This window comes from Rhinolophus sinicus, linkage group LG01, assembly GCF_036562045.2.
Source record: "Rhinolophus sinicus isolate RSC01 linkage group LG01, ASM3656204v1, whole genome shotgun sequence".
NCBI lineage: Eukaryota > Metazoa > Chordata > Mammalia > Chiroptera > Rhinolophidae > Rhinolophus > Rhinolophus sinicus.
The window spans coordinates 63,606,518-63,627,388 of NC_133751.1; the positions used below are offsets into that span (position 1 = coordinate 63,606,518).

At 38.4% G+C, this 20,871-nt stretch overlaps 1 protein-coding gene across 1 annotated transcript in view; it reads left to right on the forward strand.

The window, feature by feature from the left end:
* Positions 1-16,977, forward strand: part of TMEM39A (transmembrane protein 39A) — a 30,657-nt gene extending 13,680 nt beyond the window's left edge. The window contains exons 4-9 of the mRNA XM_019729676.2: positions 186-269; positions 4,568-4,722; positions 10,208-10,556; positions 11,341-11,528; positions 13,423-13,543; positions 16,499-16,977. Coding sequence (XP_019585235.1) covers positions 186-269; positions 4,568-4,722; positions 10,208-10,556; positions 11,341-11,528; positions 13,423-13,543; positions 16,499-16,732 — 1,131 coding nt within the window. The 3' untranslated portion in view covers positions 16,733-16,977. The remainder of the gene's footprint in view (positions 1-185; positions 270-4,567; positions 4,723-10,207; positions 10,557-11,340; positions 11,529-13,422; positions 13,544-16,498) is intronic.
* Positions 16,978-20,871: the final 3,894 nt, after the last annotated feature.

Consider the following 20,871-nt stretch of genomic DNA (forward strand, 5'->3'; position numbering starts at 1 on the left):
CAACTTGTCATGAAAGGAGAAGTAGAAGATAGGTGGTCTCTTCAAGATCTCTGAGATTCCCGTGGTCTGTAACTGTAAGGTACATCACCTAAGGAAGATCTTTTGAGGGGGCATACCTCTTCCTGTAATAGTTAAAACTGGATACATGTATATTTATTTCTGATGGTTATTTGTTTCTCTTACAGAATTTTCATCTCATTGATTACCACCTGGCAGCATTCATCACTGTGATGCTTGCAAGGAGGCTTGTATGGGCCCTCATCTCAGAGGTAACAGCTCATTCACTATATTCTGTCACTTGTAGCTAGAGTTAGATACTAGAATAGGCTCAGATTGAAAACATGAAGTGTCCAAATATAATTTGAATGCAATTATAAATTAGTTTCTTTATTTCTACATGAATCGTGCTAGTTCTTCTTAAAAGGCTTTCCTACAGTATATTTAAAGTTCAAGTGTGATATAACTCAAGAGAAATCTCATTTGGCAAGAGGTTATTTGTAGCTTCCAAGTTCTTAAGTACAATCTTTTCTAATTTTAATAGTTACAGTAAAAGTAAGGTGAATTTTAGGTGACTTGATATGAAGAGTTTTATGTAAATAAACAGTTGCATCTAAAACAATATTATTGTTTCAAGTAATATTCACTTGAAATTATTTGTATATCATTTGTGGAGTTGTTAGCAAGAGACATTTGTTTCAGTTCATTAAAATTTGGAATTTTAAAATGACAACATCCAAATTGGCATAGAACTAATCTTGAAGGTTAAAATCTAAGTTTAGTGCTCAGTGAAGGAAAGAGTTGGGACCTTATTAATATGATCTTTTTAAAAATTAAGTTGTTTATAGAATTGGCTGACGGTATAATGTATCCCAAATCTGGCCGCTTCATCTCCTTTGCTATTCCCCCTATTCAATCATTTCTCACCTGAGTCAAAAGCAATAGCTTTTTAATTGATCTTGCTCCACTATAATATTAATATATTCTCCATATAGCAATCAGTGTGAACATTTAAAAATACAAATACAATTGTGGCACCCTTTGCCTGAAACACTATATTTGTAAACTCCAGTGAGGGAGGAAGGTAAATGTATTTTCTTAAGATTTTGTTATCTTGTGCATTATAAATGATTATTATAACAACAAAAAAATGTTAGCTAAAATGGCTAATAATTTTAATCTTGGACTTTATAATTCATTGTGAAATTTTAAATGAATAGTTACTATAATCACAGATAACTGAGGGTCAACTTTTTTCTTCCAAAACATATAGGGAAAGTCTTTGTGTCTGTTAGCTCTAATTTTCAGGAATCTTCTTTCTACAAACACAGAGTGATTACAGATATTAAGTCATAATATGAAAGCCATTTGAAGTTAACTAAAAAACATTGGTAGTAGGATCATCTGTTTCTCACAGTGGGAAAGGCTGTCTATAACCTTTTCTCCCAGGTTCTTTATTTAGGTCATGAAAGTAGAAGCTTACTTTTGGATATATTGAGAACCTATGTTCTTTCTTTAGAGGAACTCAATGGAGTTTTATGTTTACATCTGTTAAAACAGCAGGGAATGATTGTGTTTCATCTCTTCAGTTGCTTAGAAATGGTACTGTGTATGTCATGTTAGTATATCCAGTTAGTGTGTAAATCCTTCATAACCTTGGAGCTACAAGGACTCTAACTTGAAGTACTCTGTTGTTTCTTTTACTAATGGTGTCACAATAGTTTAACAGCTTTTGCATAAGCTTAGTTGGAGAGTATATTAGCTGGGTTTTCTAAAGAAACCTGTAATTGTTATAGTACAAAATACTTAGGTTAATTTTAAACAGATTTCTAATCAAAGACTTGAATCTGTACCTTAATGTCCATCAGAAAGGGAATGTTTAAATAATTATGATATATCAACATAATGGAATAGCATGCAGCTGTTAAAAAGATGAAAATATCTTCACATCCTGACCTCTGAGATATTAAGTGAAAAAAGCAAAGTACAGAACAGTGTTTAAGGCAGGTGGAAGGAACAAAATATATTTGCTTATATATGAATAAATTATCTCTAGAAGGACATACAAACTAATAATGGGCTACCTAGTTGGTGGCTAGGAGATAGGACTAGTAGGAGGGAAACTTTACTACAAACACTGTTACACGTTTTGTATTTTAAGCAATGTGAATATGTTACCCATTCAGAAATTTAGAATAAGAGCTGTATAGTGATTCTCTTTCTAAAATATTTAAATTTGATGATAATACCCATCATAAATCATCTTTCCTTTGTTCTATTAAAATGTTTGCCTTTTTTTTTTTTTTTGCTTATATCACAGAAAAGATCCCTACTCTGAGAAAGACCAATCATTTTTAAGGAGAGGCTGGAGGTAATTAATTCAGAAAGCTAAATACTATTCCAGGAGGAATACCTCTCCAACTAGACAGGCTGTTTATTCACCTCCAGACCAACTCTACTTCTCTATTTGTTGCACAAAACCAAAAAGTTATTCAGCTATTGTTTCACCAACCTGAGGCAACTCTCTTTAGAAAATTGTTTTTCTAAATAGAAAAGTAGTACATTTTATTGAAGAAAACTTGGAAAACACTAAAATATAAGACATTTAAAAACATTATTTAGTACCCTATTATTGAGAAAATCACATTTTGGTAAATTTCCTTGTGCTCTTCATATGCATATAGAAAATACATATTTGGGGGAGCATTATCTGTATGCAGTTTTATATCCTGTATCTCTCACTCAACATAGTGTTAGGAATATTTTTCTACTTCTTACCTGGCTAATTCTTGCTTATCTTTTAGATCTCAGCTGAAATATCACTTCCTCAGGAAGCCTTCCCTAGGTTAGAGCTTCTTATTATTTGTTCTCCATAGCAGCTTACTCTTTTCTTGTAGCACATCATCAATTGTAAAAATAATTATTTGTGTAAATGTCTAAGTTTAATTATGTGTCTTTTTTGGTTGGGCAGCCTCATAAAGACAGAGGTCCTGTTCATCTTGCTTACCACTGTGTTCCCAGGACCTAGTATAGTATGTGTCACACAAGGCACAGTGGTTAAGAGCTTGGACTCTGGAATAAAGCAAAACTGATAAGTATACCAAAGCTGCTCTGGTGATATTGGGCAGAAGCAGCCTTTTTATTTCTAACTCTAAACTTTTGACACTGGAGGCAGTGGACTAATTCCAGTGGCTGAAATACCTTCCCTAGATTTTGAAACATGAGGTACATTGGCAAGAGGTATATTTCAGGGGAGTGATAGCAACTGTCTGCCCTGCTCTAGCTAAGAACAGCTTGAGCCTTTTTTATAGTTTAAGGCGTAAGCAGTTCTTGATGTTAATACAACTGTTTGCATTCATAAATAACTATAAATACATAGTATATATTGCATATATATATATATATATATTACATATGCTACGTAGTATGTTGAGTAAACTAAGAAATGGATATATAGGAGGGACCTGGAAAGCTCCTTATCCCCTTTCATATGTTATTGACTCCAGAAAATTTTTTTTCCCCTTTCTGGGTTCTGATACTGCTGTTTTAGAGGTTATACTGTGTTTCCCCGAAAATAAGACCTAGTCGGAAAATCAGCTCTAATGAGTCTTTTGGAGCGAAAATTAATGTAAGACCTGGTCTTATTTGACTATAATATAAGACCCGGTCTTATATAATATAATATAGTATAAGACTGGGTCTTACATTAATTTTTGCTCCAAAAGACGCATTAGAGCTGATTGTCCAGCTAGGTCTTATTTTTGGGAAAACAAGGTAGGAGTCTATCATTTTCTCCTGTATTTTGCTTATTCTCTCCTTCCTAGTCCATTTTGAAAGAAAATGACATTGCAGAGCTTCATGTTCAGACAAGTATGTTGTCTTCCTATATTTAATCAGTTTTAAAGATTTGGAATTAAAGAATATTTGGACAGCTGTGATATAAAGAATTGGAAGTGATTATATGCTATTTCCATGTTTGCAGAAGTCAAAAAGGAAACTTTTATTTATATAGGGATTTGTCCAAGAAGATCTGATTATTTTTTGAAGCTTCAGTAAGTTACTAAGCATTAATTCAGCAAACGAATTTGAGGGAAGGATTCAAAGAAAAATAGAAACTGTTGCTACTGTTGATGCCATTATAACGTAGTCTGGAGTCAGATAAATTAGTGGCTAGCTATCTTTATGTACATAGAAATCATTTGGTGGGTTGTTAAAATACAGGTTCTTTGACTTGCAATTTTGTTCCCCGTATCTGGCGAGGGAAGACAGCAGGAATTTGCATGTTCAGTAAGCAGCCCGACTAATTCTGATGAATGTGGTTCATGGAGAAGCCTTTGAGAAGCCTTAATGTAAGAATGAAAATTAGATAATGTCATAAGAACTTAAAGGAGTTCTGTATGAGGCACTATGGGAATACAGGGAAGAAACAACTAACTGCCTGGAGATGTCTGAATCTTTAAGAATGAGGAAGGTAGGGTGGGGTGGGGCAGTTTTCCGTCCTTACTTGAGTCACATTGCTTTGGATAAGGTCATTTATAAAAGGTTCCTTTTGGTGCTTCCAAACTTGCAGGCCACTAAAGCGGGTGCCGCATCTATGATTCACTACATGGTTCTGATATCAGCTCGCTTGGTGCTACTCACTTTGTGCGGATGGGTCCTTTGTTGGACACTCGTCAATCTCTTCCGAAGCCATTCAGTCCTCAATCTCCTTTTCCTTGGCTACCCGTGAGTACTCCAGTTTTACCATTTTCTTGTAAGTCTTTAAAGGAATGATTTGGGTCATGCAAACGATAGTATAAAAGAGAGAGGAAAGTGAAATTCTTCAAATATAAACCAAGAGTTCAGAAAATTGGAAAAAGAAACAGTGGGTAGGGTGACCCTATAATTTATTTTCTAAACTGGAATACAATTGGACAATAGCATAAATCCAGACTGTCCTGGGAAATCTGAGAGGTACAGATCTCTTACCATTGGAGAATATATTTTAATTAGCTCTGTTCATCAAATAAAGGCCCCTTATACTAGCTGTATTGGCATAAATGGTGGTTAATGTTAGTTGAATGAACTGGATCAACCATTCTTACCCTTTTGGTCAAATTACTTTGCTCTTTGGGTTCATGTATGCCATATTTAAGTCCTATAAACTTATATACTTTTTTTGACCATTTTGTTTTGGAAACTTAAACACAAGGTTGAAAATTTTTTAGCAAACACCTGTGCAGTCCCCACCTACAGTCTGCCCATTAGTATTTTACTATAATTATATAATACGTGTCTGTTCATTCATTCCTCTATCCTTCCATCAAGCTGTCTTATTTTTGGTGCATTTCAAAGTTGAATCACAGACTTCAGTTTACTTCCCCAAAAATATGTCAGCATATACATATCAATAACTAGAATTTGATATTTGTTTACAGTTTTCTCTTTTGAAGTAGAATTCATATACAATAAAATTCACAAAATCTTGTGTACATTTATAAGCTTTGATAAATGCATATACCTGTGTAACTTAAACCACTATCCCAATATAGAACATCACCATTACTCCAAAAAGTTCCTTTGTGCCCCCTTTAATCAAACCCCACCCCCTGCCACCCAGAGGCAACCACTGTTTTGATTTTTTTCCCACCATAGATTAGTTTGCCTATTGTAGACTTTACTATAAATGGAATTATACAGTATGTACACTTTTGTGTAAGATATCTTTCACTCAGCCTATTGTTTTTGAGATTCATCCATGTGGTTGCATATGTCGGTAATATTCATTCTGTGAATATACCACAATTTATTTTCTTATTTTTGAATGCCTGGGTGGTTTCTAATTTGGGCTAGTATTAAAAATAAAACTGCAATGCACATTCTTAGATGAGCCTTTTTTTTTTTTAAAGATGTTTTCATTCTCTTGGGAGAAATATCTAGGAGTAGCCTTGCTAGGCCATAAGGTAGGAATATGTTTTATTTTATAAGACTCTACCAGACCTTTTCCCAAAGAAGTTGTATATATTTATCCTCCCACCAATTCTGTAAGAGTTCCAGTTGCTCCACATTTTTGTCAGCATCTGATGTTTTCCATTTTTTAAATTTTCGCCTATTTGATGAGTGTATAGGTATCTTATTATACATATTGGCTTATTAAACTAACTACTACTTTTGCATAGTTTAACTTGTATATATTTGGCTAATACTTTTTCATTGGATATTAATAGATAGCAAACATTTATTGAGCTTTTTTTATGTGCCAAGTGCTGGGCTACATGCTTATGAACATCACCTAATGAAATTATCACAGGAACCCAGGATGTAGTGTATTTAGTCTGCAATAACAGATCCAAGATAATAGTGGCTAAAAGGGTTCAAAGTTTATTCCTCTCTCCTATATAGTATGTGTGTTAGTCATCTTGAGTAGCCGTGGCAGCTCCATGGTATCTGGACCCAGGATCCTGCTATCTTTTTGCTCCCAAGCAGGACAGATTGTAAGGGAGGCTGGAAAATTAATTCTTTAATAGAGCAGCTGTATCTCAACTAAAAATTCTGTTGCTGTGGAAGAATGGAAGAACAGTGGCTATTGGCAGACAATTAGCAGCCTTTGCCACAGATAAAGACAGTTGAAGAGATTTAAAAACTTCCACATGGTCACTTACGTGAGAAGATCTTTTGGATTCCAGAGCCCTTGTGTGAACCATTACGTACTCTAATCGGTAGTCCTCAATGTGTGGTTCCCAGAACAGCAGCATCAGCCTCTCCTGGAAATTTGTTAGAAATAGAAATTCTCAGAATCTACCCCAAACCTGTTGAAACAGAAACTCTGGAAAGTAGGGCCAAGCAATTTGTCTTTTAACAAGCCCTCCAGATGATTCTAATGCCTGTTCAAGTTTGAGAATCATTGCTTTATACCATTTATGGTGCTGAAGTGTGAGCATGAATTTATATGGGTAGTCACAGAGTATAAAATCAAAACATAATCAGATTGTGCGGGCAAGGATGGCAGGAAGAGGCTTTGTATTGCTCGTCCTATGGGTAGGTCTAATTATATTGTTTAAACAATTATTTAAGGTACTTATCAGCTCAGTTGTGGAGCAACTGTTTCATTTAACTTTCTCCTATAAAGTGAATTTTCTATGTTATAAACAAATTTTCACGATTCAGATTTCTTATAAAGTATATTAAATGCTGCATCCGTTGTTTCAGTGTTTCTTGATTAATATTTCAGCTCCTTGAGTTGAAAACAAATGATTGTGGGCCGGCCTGGTGGCTCAGGTGGTTGGAGCGCCGTGCTCCTAACGCCAAGGCCGTCAGTTCGATTCCCACATGAGCCAGTGAGCTGCACCCTCTACAGCTAAGATTGTGAATAGCAGCTCTCCCTGGAGTTGGGCTGAGTTGAGCAGCTGGAGGTTGGTGTGAGCTGCCAGTGGGCTGCCGTGTGCCGTCATGAGTGGCCGGCAACTGGCGAGAGCTGCTGTGAGCGGCCGATCGATTACCGACTTCCTCAGCCTGGGGGAGTGCAAGGCTCATAATACCAGCCTGGGTCAGGGAGCTGTGTCCTACACAACTAGACTGAAAAACAATGGCTTGAACCGAAGGGGGGGGGGGGGGCGGAAGAAAGGGGGGGAGAAAAAGAAAACAAGTGATTGTTATTCTATTACCAATAATAGCTGGTCGAATCATTTGGAAGGTTAACCATATCTGATTCAAAAGGCTAATTATGGATACGTCAAGGAATATTTTGGTCAGGTTTAAGAGGATTACCATCATCAAAAGGGCTAGCAAGCTTGCATTTCAGTTTAGGTATGTAAAGAAGCTTACTTATTCTTGGAGGCTTTCCACACCCCTATAAAACAATGAAATAAGTAATTTAAACAAATTTTAGGTTGGAATATATTTATCTTTACTTTTTAAAAGTTGTATAATCTAACTTTTATCTAACTTCAATTTAAAAATTAAGTATGAGGAACTTAAAATACTAGATAATGGCAATAACTACATCTTTATTTTCTTATTTATCCATAGGTTAAAGAAAGGGACTCTTCTGTCTCTGTCTTTTTTTTTTTTTCCTTTTTAAAAAATTTTATCTAAAATAGCTTCTCAATTTAGGATAAATTAGTCCAAAGACTAACAGTTTTAGCTCGTATGTTTATCTTATATCTGTCCACTGCTTGTAAAGCTCCACCTGGTCTTCTGGTAATCCGTTCTTGCACTCCATTCCATTTTTCATTGTAGCTAGAATGGTTTTCAAAATGGAAGTTGAATCATTTTACAAACGCTCTTTAAAATTCTTGAATGAATTATTTCCTCTGTCTTACAAAGCACTCCATGGTCTAAGCCTTTGATGCTACCTTTCCAGTTTCTCTCATTCTACGCTGTATCAGTTATCTACTGCCACAAAATTCTGAAACAACCACCAAGTCATGGTAGCATACTGCAATATGTATTTATTATGCATGTGTTGGGGTCAGCTGGAAGTCAGGAGACTTTCCTGATCTTAGCTGTGTTCAGTCACATATGTAGGATTGATTGGCTGTCAGTTTAGATAACTAGGACAACTCAGCTCTGCTCCACGTCTTTCATGCTCTGGCAGACTACCCTGGATGTGACCACATGAAATTGACAGTGGCAAGGAGCAAGCTCAGTATGCAAGTCCATTTCAAGCTTCTGATTACAGTATGTCTGTTACTATCCCATTGGCCAGAATACGTCACATTGTTGAGCCAACTTATAGCGATAGGGCAGGGTCACCTCACCCACAGAATGAGGGCTATGTATTTACGTGGTGACAGGTGAGACTACAAGGAAGGGTAAAGAAATGGGACCATTATTTCAATCTACCACACACCCCAGCCACATACCCCTACCCCTCCATGTGCAGTTTGTGTTTCAGCAATGTTGAACTTACAACCTTCTCTGGTCTTCACAATTTTGTACATGTGGGAATTCTTCTGCCCGACATGTCTACATTTTCCCCCTCCCACCCTGCTATCACAGGGCACATTCGCGGTAGACGTTGGAGCTGCTGCTAACCATTCTCTTACTTACTAATAAGCTCATCCTTTCTCCCTCTATAGAAAATATGAACAAGTGACATTTGTTAATTTTTTAAATAAAATGTATAACTAAATATATCTTTATTTGCTCTTTTTCATATCTGAATTTATGTCAGTGAAAGGACCATTTTATTTACAATGTGGAAGTTACTTAATGAGGACTTAGGGAAGTATTTAAAAAAAATTTTTAGGAACCAAAGGTTGGAGTAAGTACAAGAAGTTATGAAAAGTCTTGAAAATATTCAGTCCTTTAAGCAAGTAATTCTAATTGTAGAAATTTATTGTACTTCTGGAATCTTTTTCATTAGTCCGTCAGATATTTATTGAGTGCCTAGTATATTTCAGCCACTACTCTCTAGGCATCAAAGATACAGCAGTGAATTAAGCAGACTAAAATCTCTGGTTCATGGAGTTTACATTGTAGTCAGGGGAGGACAGACCAAGGGGAATAAAAACCCCAAATAAAAACCTAATAAACATGAAAAATGTATGGAGTGGTGAGAACTGTGGAGAAACGAGGGGAACTAGGAGAGCTTGTGGGAGTCAGGTGGGTGACATAGTAGAGAGACAGGGTAGCCCCTCACCAAACTGGACGTGAAGGGCAAGCCATTCGAAAATTATCTGATGTCCACAAAGATCTATGTAGGAAAGTGCTTATCCCATTGATATTTATGGTAGTGGAAAGTAAGAAACAGCCTAAGTTTCCAAAAAGAGAGAAATGGGTAAAATTATGGTACATCGGTATGAAAATACTATATCTTTAAAAATTGTTAAACAGAAAAATATTTAATAACAATAGAAAATGTCCAACACACCTAGTTAAAACAGCAGGTTACAAAACAGTTTATACTATATGAGGCTAAACATATAAAAAGAAAAACTATAGAGTTTATATACCCAATTCTAAAAATTATAAAAATAATTATTTCTAGGTGATTTATATCTTGTCATTTTGATTTTCTGTAGTTTCCCTTTATTCTACAACGAATGCATATTGCCTTTGTGGGAAGAAATTAGTTAAAGAGCTTCCCAAATAGTGAACTTACCATCAGCGAAGTCCCCATTTTGTTTCTGTTCACTCGAGTGAATCGTGACTGTTCGACTCACACAGTTACTAGATCGGATCTTAGGAGGCACCTGTGGTCTCATTCTCACATTTACCTTTTCTACAGGTTTGGTGTTTATGTTCCTCTGTGCTGTTTCCACCAAGACAGTAGAGCTCATCTTCTCCTCACAGACTATAACTACGTGGTGCAGCACCAGGCCGTAGAGGAAAGTGCCTCGGCTGTGGGGGGCTTGGCTAAATCCAGAGACTTCCTGTCCTTACTGCTGGAGTCTCTGAAAGAGCAGTTCAATAACACCACGCCCATCCCCACCCACAGCTGCCCCCTGTCTCCAGACCTCATCCGCAATGAAGTAGAATGTCTGAAAGCAGATTTCAACCACAGAATCAAGGAAGTTCTCTTCAACTCCCTCTTCAGTGCCTACTATGTTGCCTTTCTCCCCCTGTGTTTTGTGAAGGTAAGTGCTTACGTGCTTTCATGTGCTTCCTGGATTTGTGTGTGAATGGCATAAACTGGGCATTTCTTATTTAATCCCCCTTTTCTCTGTCTCCCCTTTGGCAGCCTGGATGGTGGAGTTCGGCTGCATCTGGAGTGCACTAATACCGCTCCTGGTTGGCGGATAGGTATTTCCGTACATGTGATGCACCCGTGGTGGCCCCTCTGTTTTTCTTTTCCTTTTTTTTTTTTTTTTTAAGTTTTCTTTTTCTAGTTTCCAGGGAGAATAAAACTTGTACTTACAATAGAATCAGTGTGGAGTAGTTTAAGAGGACCGAGGTTTCAGTAAAATTTAGCCTACTGTGATTGATCTTAACATGGTTGTCAGGAGTTGCCTTGATTTTCATCTAACCTTTATCTAAACTTTGGTTTACTTCAGTAGAAAAGACAAATGGTCCGGATGTCACTTGCGCCCAAAATCTTTTGGGACATTTTAGTGCCCTTCACCCACTGAGAAGCACATCTGCAGCCGGAGTGGTCGTTCCCAGAGAGCACTCACTTCTTCTAGAAAGGAAGCACTTAAAACATAATTGCCTCTCCCTCCTAGCCCTAACTCACACAGCCAGGAAGTCAGGTTGAAGGATTTGGAGGACTCTGCCCTTGAACTTTCTGCACGGACAGCAGGACAACCAGTGCATGTGTGACTCAGTATGGCATTTGTCTGCGGGGCATATGTACACACACCCATCTCTCCCTTCTCGCTCACCAGTGCATGGATCATTTGTCTCTCTTCTGATCTCTTCCAGAGTACCCAGTACTACGACATGCGCTGGTCGTGTGAGCACCTCATTATGGTGTGGATCAATGCTTTTGTCATGCTCACCACACAACTGCTGCCATCCAAATACTGTGATTTGCTGCATAAATCAGCTGCTCATCTGGGCAAGTGGCAGAAGCTCGAACATGGGTCCTACAGCAATGCTCCCCAGCACATGTGAGTAGGCTGGAGGGTAAAACCACACGACACCTTTCTCCATGCTGCTGGTCATGTTTATTTGCTTTGTATGCCATTCTTGTTCTTGGCTTTGAACATTTCAGTTGTCGTTTTTGTCTACATGGATTCTTATCACTAAACCGAACACAGGGGACATTAATTCATTTCCACCACCATCCCCAGTTTCTCCTAAATGCCTCCTACCTTTCAACTGCCCAGTCACTCTAGAGTGTCTGATTTGTTTCCCAAGCTATAATCTTGGAGTTTTCTTTCAGTCTTAACCCTTTGCCCAAATTCAAAGAATCATGATGTATTTTTAATTCTCTTTAGAAGACTGTAAAATTCATCTTCTCACTTCATTGCCAAAACTAAATAGTTGCTAGCTAATCATCTCACACTTAGGCAGCTGGAATTTGCTTCTCTCGTCTTTTATTTCTAATATATGGTCATGTGTTTTAGTGATTTTCCTTGCCTGCATTTTTAATTATTTTTTTCTTCTTAAACTCACTAATGGATGTTTCCTTGCTTTTCCCTTATTTAAATAAAAACTGTCCCTCATTGTTTCTCTCTGAGTATTCTTCTCATTGTGTCTGTCCCCTTAACAGTCATTTCTCTGCATGATCCCAAGATCCAACACGGCTCACGGTAGAATCCTTTTGTTCTCACTGCTGAACCCTTCATCATACCTTGCTCTCAGATCTGGACCTGTTCATCTTCCTCCCTTTTATAATTTGAACATTTCACAAATTTCATCACCTAGAAATTCTCTCCTAATTAAGTGGGACAGATTGAGGTGACCTTCCCTTCCCCTCTCCCTCTCAGAGTCCTCCCTTCAATTATCTGCCTTGATGTCTGATACAGATTAGCACAGGCCTTCAAGCCCAGGAACTGAAAGAGATTGGGCCAGGCTGAAAAGAAACCCGACTGTGGGCAAAGGACAAATTTCACTAAAAATTGAAAATACAATCCACAGTCCTAGTACTGTACATCTTCAGGCTCCTGATGGCACATGGCCATGAGGTGTATCGTCACTTTAATGCTGGTAAGTGTGAGCAGGGCCGACGGAACATTTTCTGAACTGGGAAAGCTTCAGGGTGCTAGAAGTTTTTTTTTTTTTAACATATCTAAAATGCTGTCCCAGTTATTCCCTTAGGAAACTAACTTTTCCAAAATCAGGAAGAGATGAATTAACTTAGATTAAAAAAAAAAAAAATTAACCTGAAAATTCCCACCCCCACCCCAACTCCATTACATTGGTGCTGGAAAGAATGAAGCTTCTTCCGTAGCTTCTTTTTCCTAGAAAAACCTCTATAAAAATTAAACCAAGAAATCGGTAAAAAAGAAGTCTGTGTCAGTACCTTGTGTGTCTCTGTGTTCTTTTGTGTAGCTTCTTACATATATGAAGCATTTGAAGTATGTAATAAATAAACTTATTTTCTGTATAGCTTTTTGGGATCTGATTTTACAGTAACCTGTTGTCTCCACTCCTCTTAGAGCCATCCACTTTCTCTTGTTTGCTCCCTCTAGCGTTTCCACCAATAGCCTCTGCTCACTTGGGATTGAGATGACAGTCCGCCTGCTTACACTTGATTTTCTGGCTCCTAGATGCCTTACTTACACATTTATTTTTGCTCATTCTCCTAAGCCTCTTAAGTCCTTTGCCACTGAGTTAACTGTATCACTTTGCATCCTCTCTTTACTGTATGCCAATGAAGTTATAATAACAAATCCTTTTTAACTCCTTCCAGTTTGACCATGGAATAACTATTTTCAGAATTCAGGCACATGAAGCCTTGAATATTTAATCCCTTCCATAGAAATATAGCTGGCCTTGCCAGACACTATCTTATCTGTAGTTACCAATTTGCTAACATTGCATTTCTTTCTCCCTTAGTTGGTCAGAAAATACAATATGGCCTCAAGGGGTACTGGTGCGACACAGCAGATGCTTATATAGAGCCATGGGGCCTTACAACGTCGCGGTGCCTTCAGACGTATCCCATGCCCGCTTTTATGCAAGTACCGCTTATTTCTTTTCAAACATAAGCTTAGGGGTGTTAGGAGGCAATTCTATGTGTAAGCGTCTAGCAGTGTGTAACACATACTAGGAAATTAGTACATGGTAATTATTGCTACTACTGTAACAATGGCTCTTGTCCTTTGAAAATGTCTTCTGAAAGGCAGTTTGAAGGTCAGATACCATTATCCCAACTTCATCAGCTTAGTTGGTTTCTCTAACTGCATTGGAATTTGTTGAATCTAATATTGCTTGAAACAAGTACACAATTATTGAAGACTTTCCCTTTTCATCTTGCAATGTTCTTGTAATAGTTTGGTTTAATGGTATTCTTATATTTGTGTATCCTTAAGCCATATTTAATATAGTAATATAATGGGGTATTTTTTTTTTTTGGTGTTGTCATATGTATCATCTCCTTAAAATACCTTGACTTCTCTGAAATTCGGACAGATGCCATAATCTGCAGCCTAACTTTTACCTTTTCCTAAATTTAAAAGGAAAAAGATTTAAAAGTTTAAAAGGAAAAAGCAATAGACACCCATTAACCCAGCTTCTGTCCCATTTGAGATTACACCTCGGATTATGTTCTATTTGATCTTTCAGTTTTCCAGAAATTCTGGTTTTAGAGGGCAGAAGTATTTCCTTATAAGAGAAAGACCAGCTGATTAATGGGAATGGGAATAAGAAGGTGCATGCAGGGATCGTTCTTAGTAAAAACGCCCATAGTGCAGAGCATTGCCTTTGAATGGAGGTCCTATTCTTAAAAAGATTTGGAGATCTTTTTTTGAGATAACCTGAATCCCTTTCTCCCATCCATCCCTCCATCATAGACTTACTGGTTCTGCAGGTGTTTGCTACTAAGGGCCTTTCAATTAAATACTGGGAACGTACATCAGGGCAGGATGCTTGTAAATACCATGGAGGTTGGAGCAGGGTGAGGGTTGGGAAGAGCATGGGAAGGATGAAAGACCCTTGAATGAGGAAACTGTAAGCATCTCTTAGACTCCTGTGAGATTGCCTTAAGATGGAGGAGTGGACTTAAGTTACAACAACTTAAGTATTTGGTTTCTATACAGAATATTTCATTCAGCCAGCTGAATTCCAGAGGCCATTAATTACTTCTGTTGGCCCTTGCGGTCCTCTGAAACCTACCATAATCAGATACTAGAATTTTCTGCTTGAAAAACAAGTATTTTCCTTGCTAGCACTGGTCAGCTGAAGAATCGGGTGGAATCCAAAGAAGAAGGATTAGGGAAGTTAACTTATTACTGATTGTGCATGACCAAGCAGGTAAATCATTGCTTCTCAAAGTGGTCCTTGGACTACTTGGATATAAGTCACCTGGTTCACGCTTTATTAAAAACAGTGATTCAGGATCCCTGCCCCAGACTGCTGATTCAGAGTCTCTGAAGCATCCTAGGGATTCGCAGCATTTGCATGTTTGGAAATGATTCTAAGGCACACTGAAGTTTGAGAACACTCATTTAAAAGGTGCCTGTGACCTATAGTTGTTAGAATGTACAGCCTGTCCTTTCTACTCATTCAAGTTTATAGCTTACTAGCACGTTTAATTATAATTCTTATAATTGCCATAGAATCTGAAATTGCCCGAGTCCTTTCAGAATATTAATTCTGATGTTAGTGATGTTATTGGATATCATGTAATAAAACCCAGGTTAGATATTTTCTTCCTTCTGATGAAGGATCCTGAGAACCTGGCTACCTTTCAGAGCCGTCATGATAATTTGGCTTTATTCTCAGATTTGAGCCTTTAGGTCTAAATTAATTAATTAATTAATTAATTAATTAATTAGTTTTAATGAGCATGGCTGTATTCCAATAGAGCTTTATTTATGAACACTGACATTTTTTGTGGGGGGGGGGGATGTTGGGGAACAGTGTGTTTCTCCAGGGCCCATCAGCTTCAAGTCATTGTCCTTCAATCTAGTTGTGGAGGGTGCAGCTCAGCTCCAAGTCCAGTCACCGTTTTCAATCTTCAGTTGCAGGGGGTGCAGCCCACTGGCCCATGTGGGAATCAAACTGGCAACCCTGTTGTTCAGAGCTCACACTGTAACCAACTGAGCCATCTGGCCGCCCCTAAATTAGTTATTTTAGGTGTGCTATACTACTGTTATCGCAGTTTATAACCTATGACCTCTATCTTTCTATGCATAATACATTTTTATTAGTAAACCAGGATTTAGCCTCTTAGAATGAAGAATTTCGTTAGAGTGAAAATGGTGAGCCCTGTTTTTAGCCAAACTCTAATTCTGACTGATTTTTCCTTCCTTCCTCATCCTGTCTCTGTACACCTCCTACTCAATATCCAGGAAAAAAAAGAAAGAAAACACCAGAAATATGTGGTGTAGAGGATTTGAGTTAGTGACCATGGTGTGTAAACAATTGAAAGAAAAATTGAGAAATTATTGTATTGATATTTCAATTTGTAATACCTCTCCTTCCCCCAGACTTGTCTAGTATAGGTGTTTATGTCTTAGACAAGCCCACAAACTAACAATGAGTTTTAAATGGTTATATCTTAAATACCCACAAAATAATATTCTCACTTTTTGCCTCTTGAGTTGCAAAGACTGAAATATTTCCCATTTGATCTTTATCCAGCCTGTCTTAAATAAATTTACTTTTGGCTATCTTAAATACATACCTAAGATATAATCTAAGAAAAAACCTTTAGAGGCAGAGTTCTTTTGGATATAATCCCCTTTCATATTTCACGGACATTGGGATAAAATTTATTTCCTTATTCCTTGAGCAAAAAAGGAAAGGGTTGGGTCTCTACAGCAAGAAATAGCCTGACTGATATTAAATAAGCAGATCTATTTGTTATTGCATATAGGAACCTATAAATATGAAATTGTTTTAGAAAAAATACGAGAATAACTACAGACTTTTGTGTGAAATAACGTCTTGCTTTTTAACTTCCTTCCAGTTCCTATTTCATCGTCCATTAAGGCTGTTAAATCTGCTCATCCTCATTGAGGGCAGCGTCGTCTTGTACCAGCTCTATTCCTTGCTGCGGTCGGAGAAGTGGAACCACACACTCTCCATGGCTCTCATCCTCTTCTGCAACTACTATGTTTTATTTAAGCTCCTCCGGGACAGAATAGTATTAGGCAGAGCGTACTCCTACCCACTCAGCAGTTACGAACTCAAGGCCAACTAAGTGCCTCTCAACAATGAGGGAGAACTCAGATAAAAAATATTTTCATACGTTCTATTTTTTTCTTGCGATTTTTATAAATATTTAAGATATTTTATATTTTGTATACTATTATGTTTTGAAAGGTGGGAAGGGTAAGGGATATTAAATGTATCCGTAAACAAGGTGATGTGATCTTTCATGCGTTAGTCTATTTGAATAATATACAGTTGAGAGGTGTGCCTCTCCAGTAAAGAAATCGATTTGTTTGTATGGCTCCAGAAGAACTCATTCTTTATGAACACATCTCATACATCACTTGACACAGAACCGTTGGTGTGCCCTTTCAATCCCAGTTCTCGTTAGGCCTCCATGGGCCTTAGTGCTACAGAGGGCAGGTCAGAGGACTTGCCTGACAGCGCCCGTTCTCTTTTTATTCGACTGGCTAATACTGTTAGTATACATGGGGAGAGACGGGTTATAGTCCTGAGTGGGATTCCCTTTGTTGCCTACTGGCAGGAAGTACTTCTGAGACAAAAACTCAGTTTTCTCTCCTGCTATGTGACATTTAAATGTCCTTTTGAATAAGCCACTATCTGGAAACTCAGCATATTGCTGTCATTTTCCTGGTTTTATTTCTTTTGCCTCTAAAGATTTTCCCTTTAGCTGTGTTCAGTATTTGAAGTAATACTTTTTAAGACAGACAGTCTTTAGAATGCTCACACTCGTGAAGGAGATGGTGTGTGCCCGATCAGTGGGAAGTGATGAGTGCAAATGCCATGTGGGCTGAGCATGGGCAGAGTGAAGATTCTGAGTCACCGGAGGAATGGACGTTGTTTAGCAGCAGCCCACCCACAGTAGCACGTTTGGAGTTATGAGTGGCAGTAAATTACAAGAAGTTACCTCTTTCATACTGCAGAATGTTCACGTCTTTGAGCATTAAACCTTCTCAGTCCATGTTCTTGAGAGGATCTACTTAGTCAATCGATGTCACTAGTCATCTGAACTCCTGAGGCCTTCTCTTGCGAGCCTGAGATATATTAAGTTTTCTGTGCTCGGTTTGGCATTTTTACACTGAAGCTTTTGGTGAAACAATATGACTTACGAAGTAAAACGACCACTCATGTAATTCATAAACTGGCTCTGAAAACAAGTTTTGCAGAAGAGTTCCCAGCAGGTTTTTAGCAAAGGCAGCATTGGGAAGAGTAGGTGTGTATACAGCTACCCGAGGTGACTGCTGAAATGAAACAGTTTTTCCTTAAATATTTTGATGCATATACTTTTTTTTTTTTTTGTTACACTATTTGGTATTCAGTCTGACTCTATTCAGTCATTCAACAAATATGTATTGACCACCAGGCACTATGTTAGTCATTGGGGATACAGCAGTGAATAAAAAATGCAAAGGCCCTACCCTTGTAGAGTTTACAGTGTTTGGTGGGGAGGGTGTAAATTGTGCCGTAAATAAATTTATATATAATATAATGTCTCCTGATGGTAGTAGTAAGTGGTAAAGAGAAAATAAGTCAGGTCAAGGACATAGAAAGTGCTAGTAATGGCATTGCTAGAACACATCTTTGAGATTATTTTTGAGCAAAGAGCAGGTGAAGCAATACTGAGCCATATAAATTGCTTTTGGGGAGAATTCTATGTTATAGTCACAGCAAGGGCAGTGCCCTGAGGTGGGAACAATTTTGGTATATTGGGGAAATAGTAAGATACCCAGTGTTTTGATTCCCCTTTCTGGTTTAACCTGTCTTGGCCATATCCTAAAGGAATGGCACAGGAGCACCAGATGCCAGGCTAGCTGAATAAATGAGTGAATACAAGAAAGAAAGTTAATTTTGGCTAATGGAATTGCACAATGCCCCCCTCTCCTTCCAGATATGATAGCCTCAGGGAGATAAAATCCTTCAGTTCAACATGCTCCTACTCATTTCAGCTGCCCTTTGTAGGTGCCACATTTAGAAGGGGGAAAGAAAAATTACTAGTTACCTGTATGTCCTATCCATCTTTGCTTAGTGATAGTTGGAGATACATACCCATTAAAGAATAGCCTTTTTTGTCATTGTTTGTATGTTGGGAAATTAAATGGTATGTGGGAAAAAATGGTGTAGCAAAATACCTGGAAAGAAAAGATGCTTCATCAGTTGTCTGGGTGGCTTAAGGTAGGTAAATGTGTCAGAGTAGAGGAGGGGACTTCAGGCATGAGCAAGATGAAAACGTTCCTCAGTATCCTATTCACTGATTCCATGTTCTATTCCCTGAGCTGCTTTCCCTCCCTTCCCTATCAGTCACCACCACCACCCCCTCCTCCATTTCTATTACCAAGTAGTTGTGCCAGACCTGCTGGGTGCCAGAAATAGTGGTTTAGAGTTCATTAATAAAAGGCAGACAAGTCAATAAGTGGAATACAAAAGTGTTCAGTAAAGAATATACAGATACAGAGGTAATGCAGAAAAGGGCAATTAACTTCACTCGGAAGCTGCAGTGTCAGGGAAGGCTTCACGGCAGCAGTAACGATGCATTTTGGAGACAGGCTAGGAGTTTGCCACGTTTATAGGTGATTCATGCAGTGGGAACAGGATATCCACAAAGTTGCATGGGTTTGCACTGGGTTTTTAAATAGCTAGTTCAATAATGCTAGAGAGCTAGGCAAGGAAGAGATTACAGAGGGACTTGAATTCCTCTTTAAGGGGTTTGGATTTTTATCTTGTAGGTAACAAGTTCTCAGAGGGGTGATGTTTGGATACTGCACCAGACCTACGAAGTCAAAATCTTGAGGGTGAAGCCCAGTAATATACCCCTTTCACAAGTAATTCTTAACCAGACAAGTCTGGGAACTTTTGTAGACAAGACAGCTAGTGAAAGATTTTAAGCTGAGGACTTACGACTCAAAGGGGTCTCAGGTCCAGGGTTCTGCAAGTGTAATCTCTGGACCAGCAGCATCAGCATCACCTCATCAGGAACTTGTTAGAAACGGAAATTTTCAAGCACTATCCCAAACCTGAGTCAACTGGATGGAGCCTATAAGTCTGTTTAATGTGCTCTCCAGACGATTTTGATGAGAACCACTATCCTATCTTAGACAACTTTGGCAGCGATATGTAGGATAGGTTTGGAGAATGGGGGGATGTCAATGCGGCATTAGGGAGACCCGTTAATCAACCATTTAAAAAGTCCATCAAGAGAATGTGTGTGTGTGTGTGTGTGTGGGTGGTCACCACTGTGTGGTAATAGAAAAAGTCATGAGCATGAATAAGATAATGTAGGGGAAATGTGTGGAGAGAAAAGAAGGAAGGACAGAATTGTGGTGAATAACGACATTTAAAGGTGGAGGACGAGGAAGCTTTCAAATGAACAAGACTAAGAAAATGGAAGTCCAAGACGTGCACTAGTGTTTCAAGAAAAGGAATGGTCACCAGCATCAAATATAAGGGCGGTCAAGAGACGGAACTGACTGTTGGATTTGGTGATTAGATCATTGGCGACTTTAGCAAGAGAAATTTCAATTGAGCAGTGGTGGTGGAGGTCAGGTTGCAGTTCCAGAGTAGTGAGTTGTAATGAAGTAATGAATTGGAGAAAAGGGTTCTTGGGAAGCGGAATAGCACGTCCTCCGAGCCAGAAGGGAGGTTAGGTACACACATGGATAAGGGGAAGTGGAGGTGGGAGGTAGAAGAAACCTGATAATGTAAACTGGTGAAGTAAGAAGCAGTTACCAATTTCGTGTGGGGGCGGTTCAGGTAGGAGGAGCTTGGAATAGAATAGCCTTTGTGAGTTTTGGGAATGAAGCCAATACTGAGGTGGTAAACCAAAAATTTCCAGAGGCTCATCAGGGTTTTATGATTTTCTCTGGTCTGACTCAAAAGACAGTACAAGAGTAGAGAAGAGGGGTGGTAAGGGGCCTGGTCCTAGTTTGGGGGTGTGCCTAGTTTGGGGGCTAAAGGACTTGTGGTCAAGAGAATGAATGGTGATGGTGAGAATAGTTGAGATGATGTACCTTGGGGTCTGGAAAGGCTAGAGAAGGAAGAATGAAGTCTGGTGGGGGTATTATCTGTCAGAAAGAGTAGGGGTGGGCCACGCATTAGTAATCTTGAGAAAGTAGAAGGAATAAAGGAGCAAGGAGGGAAGTTCTGAGAATGGAATGGGAGTTTAGGATCACA